General features: G+C 41.0%; 1 protein-coding gene across 1 annotated transcript; it reads right to left on the bottom strand.

Moving 5' to 3' along the window:
• Positions 1-12656: 12656 nt before the first annotated feature.
• On the bottom strand, positions 12657-17422 carry LOC115384691 (protein phosphatase 1H-like; the record flags this gene model as incomplete). Its single annotated transcript, XM_030086933.1, has 6 exons — positions 12657-12844; positions 13748-13899; positions 15182-15289; positions 16208-16271; positions 16528-16646; positions 17285-17422. Coding segments are annotated over 6 exons (729 nt in total), but the record flags the coding sequence as incomplete, so codon positions are not given.
• Between the last annotated feature and the right edge of the window lie 19 nt (positions 17423-17441).

Raw genomic sequence — 17441 nt, 5'->3', positions numbered from 1 at the left:
CCAATGAGCTGATTAAGGCTCCTCGTAATTATCACACAGATACAAAAAATACAAAAAACACAAATAATGTTAGCAGCTAGAAATGTAATAAAGTAGTAAATAACATAATAGAGAGCGCGTGTTTGGTATATATCCTCAAGGAATGCAATATGACAACTGCACTAAAACAGCCCAAAAATAATGTGTTACAAAAAAAATCAGTCTTATTCATGTAGCCTATTATTGCATTATCGACTGCAGTTAATGCACTCAAAGGATTAAAAAAATGTAACTTCAATAATATGAATCCAGGCAATAATGGTTATACTAATGTAAATAAACTTAAATTGTTAAGGCTAGCTTGAATATTCATTACAATATTAGCCAGTTCTTACATATATGTGCTTCTTATATTGAAATGACTAAAATGATTCTGTTTTATCAGGCTAATAGTCTAATTGTTGCAGTTTAAGGATATGGATTAGTTCTCTTCCAAAAAGCTAAAAGGTTCAATGATGAAATGAATGGTGCACAAACTAAGAACAAATCTATGATATCTTCCTAAATCTTCTTTTCCCAGCTACCCAATGTATTTATATCTTGTAAATTGCTTTTACCAACTGAAGGTTGTGGGTAAGTCACTCATCTGTCACAGAGCAACATAGATTCACCTTTATTGGGAGCGACTAGCTACTTTAAACATGTGTTTGGACTCTTGGAGGAAAGCTAAATACCCAGAGAAATGAATTTGCACGCAAACAAACAATCCTAAAGCTGGATGAACCTTATACCATCAGGTTCGAACTTATACCCTGGTTCGAACTCAAAAAAACCCAGGCTTCACCACTCTATTTCCAAACCTCCACATGAGAATTGAGGCACAATAATCCCACAATCCTTCAGTTTTGGTTTCCGCTATTTATTCAAAATGCATATTTTGTTCTGCGAACTACTAAACCACCAACTAAACCACTGCAGCACTGTGCAGAGCTTCATTTATCAAAAGGATATAACATGTTACTGGAAAATCAGCCAAAATGATGGAAATGTTGACAGATGCAGGAGCTGTAACCAAGGGAAGATAGGCTCGCACATGTCAAACATCATTTCAGAGCACATTTCAGCTTCTGACGCAAATTGATAGAGTCTCCATCCGTGAGGACAGACGCAATCATTTCTAATGCATGCTGCTTACTTGGAATAAAAAGTACAGACCTGTTTCCATCGACCTCGATATCAGCGATGTAGTTCTCAAACACTGTGGGGACGTAGACTCAGGAAACTGGTCTTTACTGAAAACAATGAGAAGACATGTTTTCCCGCAGGCTCCATCTCCGACAATCACCAGCTTCTTCCGAATGCTTGCCATTTCTGTTTGGAGACAAGGACAAGAAGTTCTTAAGAAAAAGGAAAAAAAACTTTGTTATTTTTTTTTGCAGCTTTGGGAGTTTTCACTTGTCATCCTTAAACCAAACAGCCCACTCACACACTGACATTTATTTGTGCATTCTATACGACAGATACGTATTTTTAGATATCACAGAAATGCAAGCGGCACTCAAAGCTGGGCGCCATGAAAACACTTTGGCGTGCTCGTGCTGTGAGCCTCCGAGGCAGCCGTGGTGACGTCTGTGACTGACGGGCCTGCACGGCGTCCCACCTGAGGGAGAGCCGCTCTGATCTCCACGCTGTCGCAGGCGCACGTACAGATCGCACTACAAAGCCACACGGAGGAAGAAGAGAAGGAGAGCGAGAGAGGAAGGATGTCAGAACAAGCTCGGGCATGAAGGAATGTGTTATCAGGCTCCTGACCCGCCCGGTTTGTCTCCCTCTGCAACATGGAGAGAAGTGAACAGGAAATTAGAGCAGCTGCTGGAGTGCATGGCGGAGTCTGAAAAAGAGGCCAAACGCTCCTCTGCCTTTGATCTCGCCTGCTGTTCCTTCAGGAATATCTTTTTAACAAAGCGGCGCCATAAATATCTGAAAATTCATTTTGCAAAAATAATCCGAGGTCAGCCGCCCCGCACACAGTCTGGAACTGGTGTGTGTAATTCACTATCAGATTGAAAACGATTACTGTGGCCATATTTATTGCTGTGGGAAACGTTTTCTGCACTCTTATGGCAATGTAACATTCTTATGGGCTCGAAAAATTCCATGAGGAAAACAACGGTCCTTTGAAGACCTGCTTTAAAATCAGACTGTAGTGAGGGTTGGATCACAGCTGAAGTTGAGAACAACATGTTCTTTTTTTTTTTAACACCACTACTTTTGACTTTGTCAAGCTGGAAACTGACCACTATTGTGAAATATACACAAATATGAAACTAAGTTTCAGTCAGTTCATGACTTTTGTCTTAAACGGCGACAGAGCTGCTGTCTCCCTCTGTCCAGCTCATCAACCACTGTCATAAACAACAATAAAACAAAGTGAGCTTCCCGTTGTGAGACCTGTCTGCAGCTTTGTCTCTTTATTAGTTCATATGTTACCTCTAAGAACATTCACATTACAGAGCATCTTACTTTGAATAACTTCCTCTCTACTCAACAAGTCAAATAGTGAGTAGACTGGCGCTTTATCAGTAATGCAGCTATGCCCACTAACAAGATATCCTAATTGATAAAACATTCAATTAATGCAAGATTCTTAAGTAACTATTTATTTATCTATTAACTAGTAACACAGCGACTCCATTATTTGTTTAAGAACACATATATTCCAGCACCTTGAAACAACGATAAGTTTCCTTACAAAAAGTACATAAAGCTTTTGTGGTAGTGTGTGTGTTTCGCCTTTCCATAACGGAGGGGACCTAAACCTTCATCAGGACACACTCGTGTGTGTGTGTGTGTGTGTGTGTGTGTGCAGTATGGAGATGCACACTGATGGATGAGCTGGATCCCTGCTGCATGGGAGCAGCTGTGCTTATAGCCATTTTGCTCCTAACCTCATCCACTCTCTGTCAGGCGGTCTTGACAGCAGCCCCCTCTTCATGAGTTCGCCCACTTATCGAGGAAAATTCATCTTTCAGTTGCTGCAGGCGAAACTTTTCAGTGGAGAATGGCCCGACCCCCCACTGGTAATCTCTGCTCTGAAGCCTGGCAACTCCAGCTCTATTAATAATCAGCATCGCACTATTGATGGGATGGTAATTCTAAACACAGCATTTGCTAGTCAAACTGTTTGATCCTGTGCTAAATGACTTGGTAACATAAGATATTCAGAGATCTTGATCTTTTAACCCTCTGTATTTATACCTAGCTGCAATGTTGGTGCTACAAATCATTAAATGAGATGTTTTTGCTGATTCTCCAAAAGGAAATCTTTTGATATATATCTTAAATGTTACTCAAAACAATCACTCAAGATTGATGCAAAACAGCAAGTGAAAGAAGAGCTCTGTAAAAGGCAAATAAATAGGCCATATGCGTTTAATTAATTCACGGCTACACACATTTATTGGAGAAATGATATATCAAAGGGTTTGATGTTAAATGGGTCAAATTGAAGAGTGAGAACAGAAATGTTGGAAATGATAAAATTACTTTCAGCTTTCCGAGAGTGTTGGCATTAGCAGAAGAGAAACTGGAAATTTGGGGAGGTCCTGCTTGGTTACTTCTGACTTTAGATGATAAATCATCAGTTCTGCCTCTTACCCATAAGCCCCCTCCCTCATTCGCTGTGGTCTGCATCTCGATTGCGAGGCTCGTTCTTAAATCCCATCTGTGACAGTCTGTCCTGGTCCTGCTCACTCATGCTGTTTTTTTTTTTTTTTTCATATTTAAAACACAATTGAAGTCACCAATTCGTCAGAAGCTCCCACCTCCTTTTTGCCTTTTTGCTGGGTTTGACATTTTATAGATTCCACAGCATGTCTTTTCTGATTTAAAGCTTGCAAAATGAATCACAGATATCCTGAACTAGATGATGGTTCAAAGCCAAAAAGTGTAGCACAGGAGCACCGAGGCCTCAGAGGCAAACTGTGAAACAAAACAATCCACTTCCTGCTCTGTGGAGCCTGGGAGGAGCTTTTGGCTGCAGCTCTGTTTGGACAGGCTTGAACAGAGCCGGCACATGGCTCGAGCAGCCACAGACAGTCCAACCACTCGCAAGACGTGCACATGAACTACTGGAACTGCAAAATGACAAACATCCAGACACATCTGCAAATCTGAATAAGTGAGAAACTGTTCCATAACATCGAAAGCGAGGTATGATTCTCCACCTGTGATCGATGGTCTCACTTGAGCCACGAATGGAGATTAAAGAGTGGAACAGATGAAGAGGAATTCCAGCTGGTAGAAACTCGCTCTCATTCATTCGCGGCATATGAATGGAAACCACTTAAGCAAGGTTAGCATGTTGACCTCTGACCCCACACACCATACACAACAACTGAGCGAGAGTAGCTACTGAAAGATTAATGGTCCTCAAGAAAAGTGCAACAATGGCCGAAACAGCCGCTCTTCGTCCTGATCAGTTCAGGGCGCAGACGGCTTCATTTACCCGTCACTGACTGCGAGAAACCAGAGATTATCAGCGAGACGGAGACAAAGTGTGAAATATTCATGAAGCGACCTTAACGTGCCACAGCTGACTGAGAGCAGGAACACTGTTACTTATGGACCACATTAAACAGATATACAGTTTAATGTGATCAGACCTGATGATGAACACATCTCAGCTGAGTTCAGGCTAACTTCAGCTGCACATTAAAAAGCCACTGGTGCACATCAGCAAAACACAGCGGGGCTCAATCAAGCCTCATTACAATACGACGTCTGCGGTGGCCAATCCTGTTCATGCAATAGTGCTTATGGAGAGGGTGAATGTCTGATTTCTACCGCTGCACAGTGATTATCACCATAGTAACTTTCCCGCAGGGTGCTACTCAAACTGGACACACACGCTTGGATCTTATTATGCATTGGAACTATAGAGATGCGAATCTTATTTCACAACTGCTTTATCTGATAAAGTGAAGGTAACATTTATCCGCGGGGTCCTGGGTGCTGCTGACACCTCTGGGCAATTTATGGTCACAGGCAGGTTTTTGGACTGTTGGAGGGAAACCACAGTACCAAAAAGGAAAAAAAAAAACACAACAGCACAAAGAACATGCAAATCCTACCCAGAAAGCCCCCTCTGGCTCAATCACTACACAACTGGACAGCACACAGTGCTGACTGTTTCCCATAAGCAGGGGAATTCCACGCAGGCCAGAATGAATTAAAACGTCTACAAGCAATGGCTGCCATAGCTTTTTTTCCTGAAGTTAAATTGTTACAAAAGGCACACTCTCCTAAACTGCTGCTAAATATGCATGTAGTGAAAAGGATATCTTTATGAATAAATGCATATATTAAGATATAAATCAATTTTAGATAAGAAGGAGTAAAATCAGATAAGCCAAGATCTCTATCACGTAAGTCAGTTATAAACCTGGAGTTATTGTATGGATTTTGGTAAAACTAGGGTACAGAGAGGTGTGTTTTTTCAAGACATAAAGTAAAATTATTTGACCAAAAAAGAAACGTTTGACCACAAGAAAGATCTCCTCTAGTAATGGTTATCATTCTAAAATGATTTTTCATCAAAGACAGTATATTCATAATACATAGAGTATCATTTGATGGGTAGATTTAAATAGACTGATAACAAATGAGGGCATATTGAAGAAAAATCTCATGAGTGGAAACTGAGGAATGGCTCATCTAGTTTCAGAAGATAAGAAAATCCTGCTAACAGCCACTCAAAGCGTCACAAATTCACATGCCGTATCTTTATGGCATCAGCTCGTACAAATACCACGCTGCAGTTTTATGGGAAGTTCTGCAGAGGTCTGAGAAAAGTGACTCCCTTACAGTCAGAGGGCCCAGATCAGCAGGCAGATATTGTCTAAATATAGTACATTGTGTACACTTTTCTTGCCTGGCCATCCCCAGACAATCAAATTAAAAAAATCAACATTTTGTGAAATCAGCAGCTTAGAAAATAACAATTTTTAGTTTAATTTCAATTGTCTATAACCTGATCTAAGCACACAAATGTGCCGGAAAGAGGGGGGAAACACTATTATTCTCCAGAAATGTTAACAATGCCCCAGGTTAATGAACACCACCTCTCCCCTCCTCTGAAGAGGCATCCTGAGGCTGAGGGCCAACAGAAGTTATGCAACAAGCTGTGGAGAGTTAGCGTGACCCTGACCAATGGAGTCGAGCTGCTTCTCGGTCCTCTTGTGAGTTTAATATCAACAGCAGTGCTGAGCAAAGACAGACATCCCGCTAATAAAGAATGATTTTCCTGATGATGTGGATGATGATGTCCTGCAAACATGCAGAGTTATTACAGGATATATCCAGAGAAAGAACCAGGATGCCCAGAGATGATGAACTGACACTGATATTAAACATGCAGTTAGTTTTTCTTGGTTAATTCTGACCAAACCCCGACTGCTGTTTTCCAAAAAAGCAGGAAACCCTCAGGAATTAGACTCACCTCTGTGATTCAGCCTGGGAAATGGGCCAAAGTTCATAAAAAAGAGGCTGAGACAAAGCAGACGTCCCACAACCCCAGCTGTCAGCACCATCTTAACTCGGACCAATAGAAATTTTATCTGACTAAATCTGACAGGTCGCAACAGACTACAGATCACTCCGAGGCTCGAGCCGACTTCTCAAAAGCTAATCTGACAAGAAAGGTTCAGGATGTCACAGATTAGGCCAGTATGGCTTAAATACTGAGACTTTTAGCATAGAATGGTCAAAAAAAAGTGTGACTGCTGCAGGAACATAGATCAGGTCAGTGAAGCAGCTCCAGAGATGACTGAATATGGTAACAGCCAATAGAAATAAGAGATATAAAGATTTTTTTTAATGTGAACATATGAATGAATGAATGAATGAATACATTTTATTACATAAGCTTAAATTTACATGATCCCCAAACCCTCTGTAACACAGATTGTTCATATTCTTGTTATTTTGACTGAAAGATTCACGGATAAAATAAATCTGCACTCTGTAAACTAATCTATGAAATTTTTGTGTCACTGTTGAAAATTTCAGTCAGTGAGAGAAAATTTAGTTAACACAACTTTTGCTCACACAACCAACACACAATTGGACGAGTGTATTTCTATCGTTTCTGGTAAACACATTAATCGATCCATCTTTTATGATGCACCTTGAGAAAGATAAAGAGTCATCCACAGTCAAACTCAACATTCGGAACCTATGGGAAGCTTTTAAAACCACCAATGTGGGATTAAAGTGAAGCACCAAGGCAAAGCAAACTCACACACAGGAAGAACATGCAAACTCCACACAGAAAATATCCCCAGACACAACACGCCCAACCCGGACTGTTGTGTGTGCTTACTGAGTGTTTGTAACAGAAGAAACTGAGTTTCCTGTGTTACAAACACTCATCTTCAGTTATTGTCTGAAGAAGATGAACAGTGGAAACACACACAATGAGTCGCCTCTGATTTCAGGCCCTTGTTCTCCATTAAAGATGTCTCTAATAACTTACAAGTTGAGTTGTCATGATGATACAATCAGATCTTTCCTGACCTGGATGACTGACATGCATTTCAGCTCCGCGGCTCCTGTCATGTCATGAAATTTAAAACACTCTGAAGAAAGACGCCACTGGTCTCATGGAGTAGAAAGACGATGTAGGGCAAGAAGGGGAGAGGGAGACGCTAAGTCGGCCAGTTGGCAGCCAAAGCACAAACTCTCAGACAAAGAGAGGTTGAGCCGATACGCTGCGTGGCTGCGAGGGAACAGACACCTCATGACTCACACCCGTTCAATAACTCAAGTCATGAGCAGCCAAACAAGACTGACGGAGAGGATCAGTCATATTTCCTGACCCGAAACCACCTGTGCCGACGATTGTTCTTCCTTTAATCCGTCCAGTTATTCCTCAGATATTAATATGTTTGGTTTACAAAATCAGAAGGAGAACAAACTTTCCATTGCTGCAAAAGCACGTTGTGGGTTCCTACAGTCTATTATTGTATACAACCAGGGCCGGCCCGGGCTTCAGAGGCGCCCTAGGCGAGCCCGAGACGAGCGCCCCTTGGGAGCGTGTTTTTCGAGCGGTCCCGACATTTGTTGAGCGGGGGGGTGGGTGGGGGGGGGTGCGCGCTGAGGAGCGATGCCGAACAATACCGATCAGTGCCGGGCAGCGCCGAGGACGAGGAGCGCTGTGCGTCGGACCGCTGCACAGCGGGGCACACGGAACACAGAGCGTCGTGGCGCCCCTTGTACGACCGCGGCGCCCCCCTCGGGACGTGGCGCCCTAGGCAGCCGCCTAGTTCGCCTATGCCTAGAGCCGGCCCTGTATACAACTAATATAAAACAATTATTTCACATTTACTAAACAGAAACCTATAGATTTGTATTCAATTTATCTTCCACCAAAGACAATGATCCATGTCCATCCAGCATGAACTGATACTGGGACAGGGAACAGTAGCTATTACTCAGACCCAATTTAATGTTGAATTTACTGTTCTGGGGATCATTTTCTTTCTTTTTGAACTAATTTTGGTTGAGAGCTTCTGGTCCATGGAATCTCAACAGCTTTACTTAACCATTTTCCAACGTTATCAAAAACCAGACAGCAAACTCAGTAATTATGAATAAAGCTGGTATAAATCCACATATAAGCTGATGGACTGATCATTTACTCGTCTCAGTTTGGGATCATTGACAAGACAAAACTTGATGATGTACAATTGTTCATCAACTTAAGTTTACCGCAAAATCTGCACAGTTCCATCACAAATACATGATTGAATCAAGACAATCTAGACTTGATTAGTGAAAACCTTAAAGAACCTCTTCGTAGTTTCCAGCAACCCATTTATCCTCAAATTGTGGGATTTAGCTGAATTCACAACTTTTACAACTGACAATGAATATCTTTCATCATATGGATGCACACATTTTGCCCACTGAGAAATAGAATCTTTATAGACGCGCACGCGCACACACGGACGGATACAGTCTGCAGTTGAGTCACGGATGAAATACCTCACCGTTTCTTCTAATTTTGTGCAAATTAAGATTGAAATGAACTTAAATCCAGTGGGATTTACGTCCAGATCTTTCTTTCGTTCTTTATTTTAGAATTTATTCCAATCTTGGAGCTACGAGAGTCACAATAAGTCATCCTTCTGTTCTGTGTGTTTGGAAACAGTCACAGGCGGGTTTAACGAAGCAAAAACAGTGTAAATGATAAGTGAAATGTGTGATGTACGGAAAAGAAAAGGGGATCAGCCAGCAGCACTTGGACAGACTGTTCGCAACTACTGTCACTTTTAAACTGGCAGCAATAAAGCGATCAACAGTTGTACAGACATCAGCTCAGCCACACAAATCACAGCAGTCCCTCAAAATCTCCATCAGCTCCGGAGGAAGGGACAGGACACCACCTTGTTCCTGCAGCCAAGTAAGTGAGCCACATTCACAACATCACAGTTTGATCATTACCTGTCCGCAGCCGGCTCTATAGAAGTGTTAATCCCCGCGCGCTCCTGTCTCTTCACCGTGACACACACACGTAACACACACGCACAGACACACACTTCTTGCTGCAGTGATCGCTGGGTTTTTTTTTTTTTTCTCCACAGCGAGGGGTGCTGAGGAGCGGGACAGGCGGGCAGAGATCCTCCCACCGCACCGACAGTAGAGACAAGCACCCGCAGCTCCGCGCGCTGCAGCGTCCCGCACCGCCCGCGCAGTAAAAGAGGCGCCGCGCCCCCGACAGCCAGTCACGCTGCAAGGGAGGGGAAGAACACTGGGTAAATACAATACAACCATTCTGAATTATTTACTTAAAATATTACCTTATGTTTAATTCCTTCAATCCCCAACGTTACTCCAACCTTGACGCTCTTACTTTGAAGTCTGCTGGTCTGAATTTCCGGTGTTGTCTTGTTTCCCACTGGCTACTTGACGCTGCTGCAGGCGCTCGTGCCGCCCAGGTCCGTCCTCCCCTCAAGGATGACATCATCTGTAGTACAGGCCGACTCGTGCAACAGGAGGGCTGGTGTGTGATCTGACACACACACACACACACACACACACAAACACACGCCCACGCACACACACACGGGGGTCAGTCACAATGTTCTTGGTTTTTGGTACACTGAAGCAGAATGAGGATTTTGCACAATATGTATACAATTAGATGATTATTATGGGATGGATACCGATGTTATCACATGCAAGTAAATTTCATTGGTGTCACTTTTGCCAAATTTTCTTAACCTGCTGCAATATTTTCATATTGAGTTGATTTTGCATGTAACAATTTTGCACTTCACAAAAACTCTTATATTATGAGTAAATAAATAATTGGCCTATCTATTTTATTATCATGAGTTCTTAATTTTCATGTTTACATGCTTCTCTGCTTTCAGTTGCAGTTTGAGTGAAATATATGTGGTTGTTGCAGGAGGAATGTAAATTTGACGTTTTCTGAATTTCTACACAAAATGTTTTTTTATTGGACATATGTTTATAAATGTTGTCTGACAAGGGTCAAAACATTTAAACAGTAGGTATAACAAATAGGTAATGGGTTGACAATATTAGAAATGTAAAATACAATTCTCTTTGGAACAATGAACCTTTGAAAACTGAATTGAATTATCCAGGGTTTGATGTACAGTCAGTAACTGTAAAGTTTATGGTAAATACTACTGAAATAAAAAAAAAACGCAAACTAAGACATTACATTTTTTTGTTGTTGTTGTTTTGCATAAATTCACATTCATGGCATTTTATTTTTTAAAAAAACGCGCTGAATGGTGCAGTATCTAAAGAAGCAGACCATGAACAAATTTCTGTTGTCTTGAAGGCGTGTAGTGTCTTTCATGAAAGAACATATACATCATCCAGGAACTAAAGCACATTTGAATGAGGGTTTAATTTTCACCTACACGCAGAATTTTTGATGATTTGACTGCAACATTCAGATTCTCGGTGCGTGATATGGAATGATGCTTTGTCTTCAAGATCTCAGGAGCACAGTGTGAAGGACGCCCTGTTTGGTCTGAAGTCACTTGGTCTCAGGAGCTTTCCCTGAGAACCAACATGAGTTTTTGCCTGAGAAACACCTGTTATTCTCATGATATCCGTCTATATGACATGGTATTGCTGGAAGTTATGTTGGGTTGGATTCTCCTCGCTCTCGATCAGCTGATCTGTGTGTGCGTCCTCTGCAATCCTCAATAAATCCTCCTTCTGCAGCATCAACACCTTGTCCCATCATCTATGTTCTTGGATGTTCCCCCTTTTTCCAAAAGCATGCATTTGAAGTTAATTATGAACTTTATTGTGAACACTTTACGAATGATAATAATGCTGTGACGCACACACACACACACCCAAATGGGAAAAATCTGATTTATTTCTAAACTGGAACAATTCATCCTTCTACCATTCATTTTGGTAGCTTGTACCTGGGGACACTCCATCTTATAACAAACGGCGATGGATTCAAAACATAAAAAAAAGTTCTGATACAGCTTACAACCAAAGGTATCTTTAAAAAAATCTGGATAATCAAAGTAGCACGACGTAACAAAACCATTAAAAAAAAAGGGTATGTGGTACATTTCAGAACGACGTTTTGTTTTTTGCCTCTACAAGCATCAAATTTAGTGCATCTGAATACAAACCTCTCAAATCCCTTTCAGCATTTTATAAGGCATATGTGTGAATTTATCACATCTTACTATACCGAGACGTCTGTGGAGACAAGTTTACTTCCTCCTCTGAGGGTAAAAAAAAAAAAGAAAAAAACGGTTAAATTAAGAAAACGATGCTTTTACATAAGTGAAATCGTCTCTCCTCTATTGCAATGACAAAAATGACACATTCACTGGAAAGACATCAGAAATCAACAGGCGACCACGAGCGTGAACAAGTCTTCAAGTGCCTCAGGTGTCTTCATTCATGATTAGGAAAAAAGGAAATACTGCAACACAGACTCAGCCGATACAGCTGGAGTCCAGTGGTATAAAGGTCCATTCCTCTGTTTTTACTGCCTCCATGCTCCGGTAATGTACAGACATGAATCCGATGTTTTTTTGTTTAGTTTTTTTTATCCTTTGTGCATTTATTTGTACAGATTTCCATCCCCCCTGCCACAGCAGCATCTCTTTGGTTTCCTCACATTCTTTCTTGCAATCCCCTTTCTTTAAATACATGATTGTGAAAAGTTATGGGAGGCTTCTTCTTTTTTTGTTTCCAGTCTTTTTTTTTTTTCACAAAAGGGAATTCAGGCATAACATGAAAAACAACAATCTATTTTGTAAGGTTGAATGATGGTGCAGCTTTGAACATAAACAGGAAACAAAAATACTTCGAGGATTTAGTTCTATCTGGTAACGGCCACAAATGACAGGTTTGGGAGGAAAGTGGTGAGTCCACCATTAAAGTCACTGAAATCTTTTGTTTGCATGAAGTAGAGGAGATGGGAGGCTGATCCTGGGGAAAGGTGAAGGGAGGAGACTGGGTCGATGAAGGTGCTGCTCCGACCCGATTCTTCTCGATGACGAAGCTTTTTTTTTTTCGTTTTGTTTTTGCCTCCCACTGCTCCATCAGTCCAGGGTGGAAGAATCTTAAAAAAAACCAAAAAAAAAAAAAAAGGGGGGGGCCGTGGGAAGAACCCCGAGAGGTCGTCACAGCACCTCGTCATGTCTCCGACTCGTGCCCAGCGAGCGGGATGACGAACACGGTGATGTCGTCGCCGGAGCCCAGCTTCTCGTTGGGCAGCCGCCAGCCGCGCTCCTTCAACACGCCTCGAGACCTCATGAGCAGGTCCTGAGCCGCCAGCGTGTATCTGTGTCAGACACAAGAAAGCAGGGAGCATAAACATCCATTACTGTGCAGAAATGTGTTATTAAGGATGAGCCAATACAAAGAAATACATTTTCATGGTATAAAAAACAGTGAACAAAAAATGAATTGTTAAATGATTATTAGATTTCTATGAGAGCCAACAGTTCTTAACTCAATTATAGTTACATTAAAAGTGAAAGTATCAAAACGGTTTTGTAATTTTGGTGTACACAAGTCACGGCAGAAGTTTAGAAACTAGAAATGATAATTGAATGGAACTCCAAAAAGAGCAGAAACCTCTCAACGTTTTCCTACTGTACTCAGAAATGACTGATAATAGTGTGTTTTCTGATGTGAAATGTCAATCTAAATATTACTGAATAAAACTATTAAACACAGGCGCAGTTTTTTAATCTAAAATACAGTTACAATGGAATATATCTTCTAATTAACCCTGAAATGTTCCTAAAATGTGGGTGAAATCTATACTCACGCAAATATACTTCACATCGGAAAATCTGTAGGAGTGTTTGTTGCTGTATTTCTTGAGGAATTTCAAACCTGTACCACTCCTCTGAGTAAAAGAAAATCAGGTAATACAAACCTAAAAAGTAAAATCTGGTTGTAAATAAAATAAACTGCATTCACTGGATGACACATAGTTGTTGCAAAACTTCTATATCGTCTTGATACATTTATAAGAGAGCATAATAAACTACTTCCAATAACTATACAGTAAATGAAATAAGCAGAAGCTTTAAATCTGCCGCCACCTTGTGGACATACTTGGTGCAACGACACAGTTGTTTCTCATCGACTCCATGAAGCAGAGATGTGACCACATGACTGACGACAGTGAAAACAAAAAGGCGGAATGTAAAGAATCATTCCGCAGGCGGAGTACCTCATGGGGTCGGCGGGGTCACAGCAGGATAAGTAGGCCGACACAGCATCTGCCACCTCGCGGTCCGTCGTCACGTCCCACAGTCCATCTGTGCCCATCACCAGGACGTCGTCCGGCCCGTGCTTGTTTTCGTCCACGTTATAAACCATTACCTGTTATAATGCAAAGATCAGGGTGAGCTTGTTTTCAAAACCAGATTTCTAAAGCTATTTACATTCATAAACGGCGAGCAAATATTTCCGGCTTTTATCTTTAGACAAAGGATTAAAACTGTGCGCTGACATGGAAAGGCCATGAACTCCATTAACCACAGTAAAGCTGCTCATGTTTCTTTCTTTCCTCATTTCTTTTACATTAAAGAGTCACGACGACGATCATATAAGCTAAGCTTGAGTATCAGAGGTAATGTGACCGAGAGCTGAATTCTCAATTCCTGTTCAGGTAACTAACGCAGCGAGAGTTTCAGATTTTACTCTGAAATACAAAAACGGGAAGTACTGTGACTGAACTGTGATCTTCTAACCTTTCACAGGTTTTAAGCATATTAGACCCAACTGGAAAGCGAGAGTGACAAACGATTGAACATCTTAATGTGGATACAGAAAAAAAAAAAATCCAGGTTTAGCATTATGATTGTATATGAAAGATTTTGACTTTAAATATATTTAATAATCACTATTATCATGTGTTTATTACAGATTCTCATATTGTTTTGAATAAACCAAATTCAAGACTACAATCAAGCAAATATTACAAATAGACTGTAATAAACATCAAGCATAAATTAGAGAAACAACAAAATGTTCAGCTGATTTAGTGATAAACATATTTTCAAAATCCCTAAAATAAAGAATGACCTACATTCTGAAGTGGCTTTAAATGTCTCTTAGAAGTGTAGCGGCTCAAAAAAAAAAAAACATTCTCCCAATTGGATTTTTATTTGAAAAAGAATTCATAATTGAGGGAAACAAATGCTGTCATCCATGTTTGTTTTTATTCAACTGAGAAGCGGATTTTAGGCATGCTTTTATGCTGTTTCATACTGTGACGCTGTAGCGTTTCTAAATTATGTTGCATCATAGCGTCATCTGCTTTTATAGTAAGACTGTTTTTTTTTAATCATGTTAAAAAATAATTCAGATTTTATAACACACCTCATGTTTGTTAAAAAATTACAAATTATAAGAAAATGTAAAATTAGCTTTCAAGTGACTATGAGACATTATCTATTGGATGGAGACAGCAGAGGAACAACAGTAAAAATGTCATTTCAGAGGCACATGTCTGGTGATGGAATTATTAAAAAGGGCTAACTCACATGACACAAAAGCAAAATTCTTTAAATTCTTTTAAGTTTTAAATTCCATCTGAGAAGTTGCTTTTATAAAAGCTGCCACCAGATTCAACCTGAGCGTGTCGGTGATCCTCACTCACCTCTGGGACACATGAGAGGAAGGGCTTTATGTAAATGTTGGAGTTGTACACCTTCAGGTCGTGATCACCCAGTCCGCGCGTCACTCCGATTGTCGCCATGACACGAGCCTGAGCACACCGACAAACATCCACACCGTTACACAAAGAACACAGTGAACACACACATGCTGTATTGCCAGAGTACTTGTTCGCCTGCCTTCACACGTATGAACTTGACACTTTGCATTTCACTTGGTGAGCTCGGGCTTGCAGCTGCTCAGCCATGGAAACCCTCCTAAGCTCTGTTCTCCAGCTAATCTGGAGATGACATGAAGCCTGGACGTCTGTAGCTTAATGACTCTGTAGAAAGTTGGTGACCTCTACTCATTATGAACCCGAGCATCCGCTGACCCTGCTCCGTGATTTCACTTCATGGTTGAGTTGCTCTTGTTCCCAATTACTGCCACTTTGTCATAGTGTTACTAATAGTTGATTGTAGAATACTTAGTGAACAAATTTCACGGCTGGAGTGCACGGCTTAGTGCACAGATGGCCTCCTATCACCGTACCGAGCTGGAATTCACTGAGCTCCTGAGAGCGACTTGTTCTTTCATGAAACAGCCCGCATTCTCCCGTACTTGATTTTATACACATGTGGACATGGAAGTGACTGGAACACTTAAATTCAATGATTTGGATGGCTGAGAAAATACTGAATAGTTGCAAGATAATGCTTACTGTAACAGACACGCAGAGCAATGTAGGTTATTGTGACCAATGTGATTCACTTCTGAGGATAAATCCATTTATGAGGGATTATCAAGCGAAGATCATAGTCTTTCATGTACTAATGAAAAATACTGAGCAGCTTCGGTCCTGGCAAACGCTACACTGAGCATAGAACGTCTATGAAAGATTAAAATGTATTTTAAAGGATCATGGAAACAAGCAGCATGGATACAAAATGAAAACTGGCAGGACAGCTCACAATACTACAAAGAATAATAGCAATTCCACAATTAAACTTGTTAGAGTTTAATAGTTTACCTTTTTCCCTTCTCCATATATCAACGGGAATTTGAGATCATCTTCAACGATTGTCTTATAGGCCCTGCAGCGAAGCAGCAGAGACCATGTTAGATGGAATCCACAAAATAAATGTATTTATAAGCATCAAATAAATAATTCTAACTTTGCAAAACGTACCATTTTCAACTTGAGTTCTGAACAAATGTAGATAATAGGTATTGTTAATTGCAGTCAAAGCTATTTTCAGGGTGTTCTGAATACTTGGAAAAGACAAGAAAAAAATGTTCCAAAAGTAATTAACAGGGAGGAATGTGATTAAAGAGGAGCGGGGGGTTTACCAGCCGGTCATGGTGTGGTCTCTGTAGAGCATCTTCTTCCCCAGCTCGCTGTGCTGGATCCTCCGAGGAAACTCAATGTGAGTGAACTCATTACCCAGGAGCTCTGGCCTCAGGAATCCCTGCAGACGCACACAATTGGGACAATTGCATCAAATTAGAAAAATCAACCACTTCATTTCAGTCATGTCAGCGTTGTATTAATTTCTCCTTAAAACAGATTATTTTTGAGGCTGTATGTCTATATCTAGAGACGGTTTAGCAACAAACACCATCCACCCACCGTGTGACTCAGAGCTATAAGCAGCCACTGAAACGGGGAGCCGATGATCGACACGCTGCCTCAGTGTAACAAGCTGCTTTACTGTCAGGACAGCCTCACTCAATAGTAACAGCTCAGACTCATGTTTGTCCCTTAGCAGATGGCTGTGTTCTCATGATCAAATAAATTAAATAAATGTGTAAATGCCTGAAAGAATTGATCAAGAGTCAAAGGGTGATGTGACGGTTGGTATTCTTGCTGGAGTTTGCATGTTCTACCTTATGCACGGCTTTTACTTGCTTTTCAGAAACAAGTTTAAGGCCAACTGGTCATTTTAACGGTCGTGTTGAAGGTCATGTGTGTGGTGGTCTCTGTGTGTTTGCCCTGTGATGGACTGGAGTGTGTAACCCATCCGCCCAGAGGAAGCCAGGATTGTCTTCATCTCAGCCTCTCCCCAAAATAAAATACAAATAATAAAGATGAGTAAAATTCATTTACCAGATACTGTAGCCGCTGTCTCTCCGACTCAGGTGTGAATTCATTCGTCATTGGAATAACTTCACTGTTTCGTATAATTATGGCCCTGCAGAGAAAAACAGGAGAACTGGCTGCAGTTTGGAAACTCGGCTCCAGATGATCAGGTGATCAATCTCTT

This window comes from Salarias fasciatus, unplaced genomic scaffold (assembly GCF_902148845.1).
Source record: "Salarias fasciatus unplaced genomic scaffold, fSalaFa1.1, whole genome shotgun sequence".
Taxonomy (NCBI): domain Eukaryota; kingdom Metazoa; phylum Chordata; class Actinopteri; order Blenniiformes; family Blenniidae; genus Salarias; species Salarias fasciatus.
Note: the sequence above shows the minus strand (reverse complement) of the source record. Positions and strands in the feature narration are given on the sequence as shown.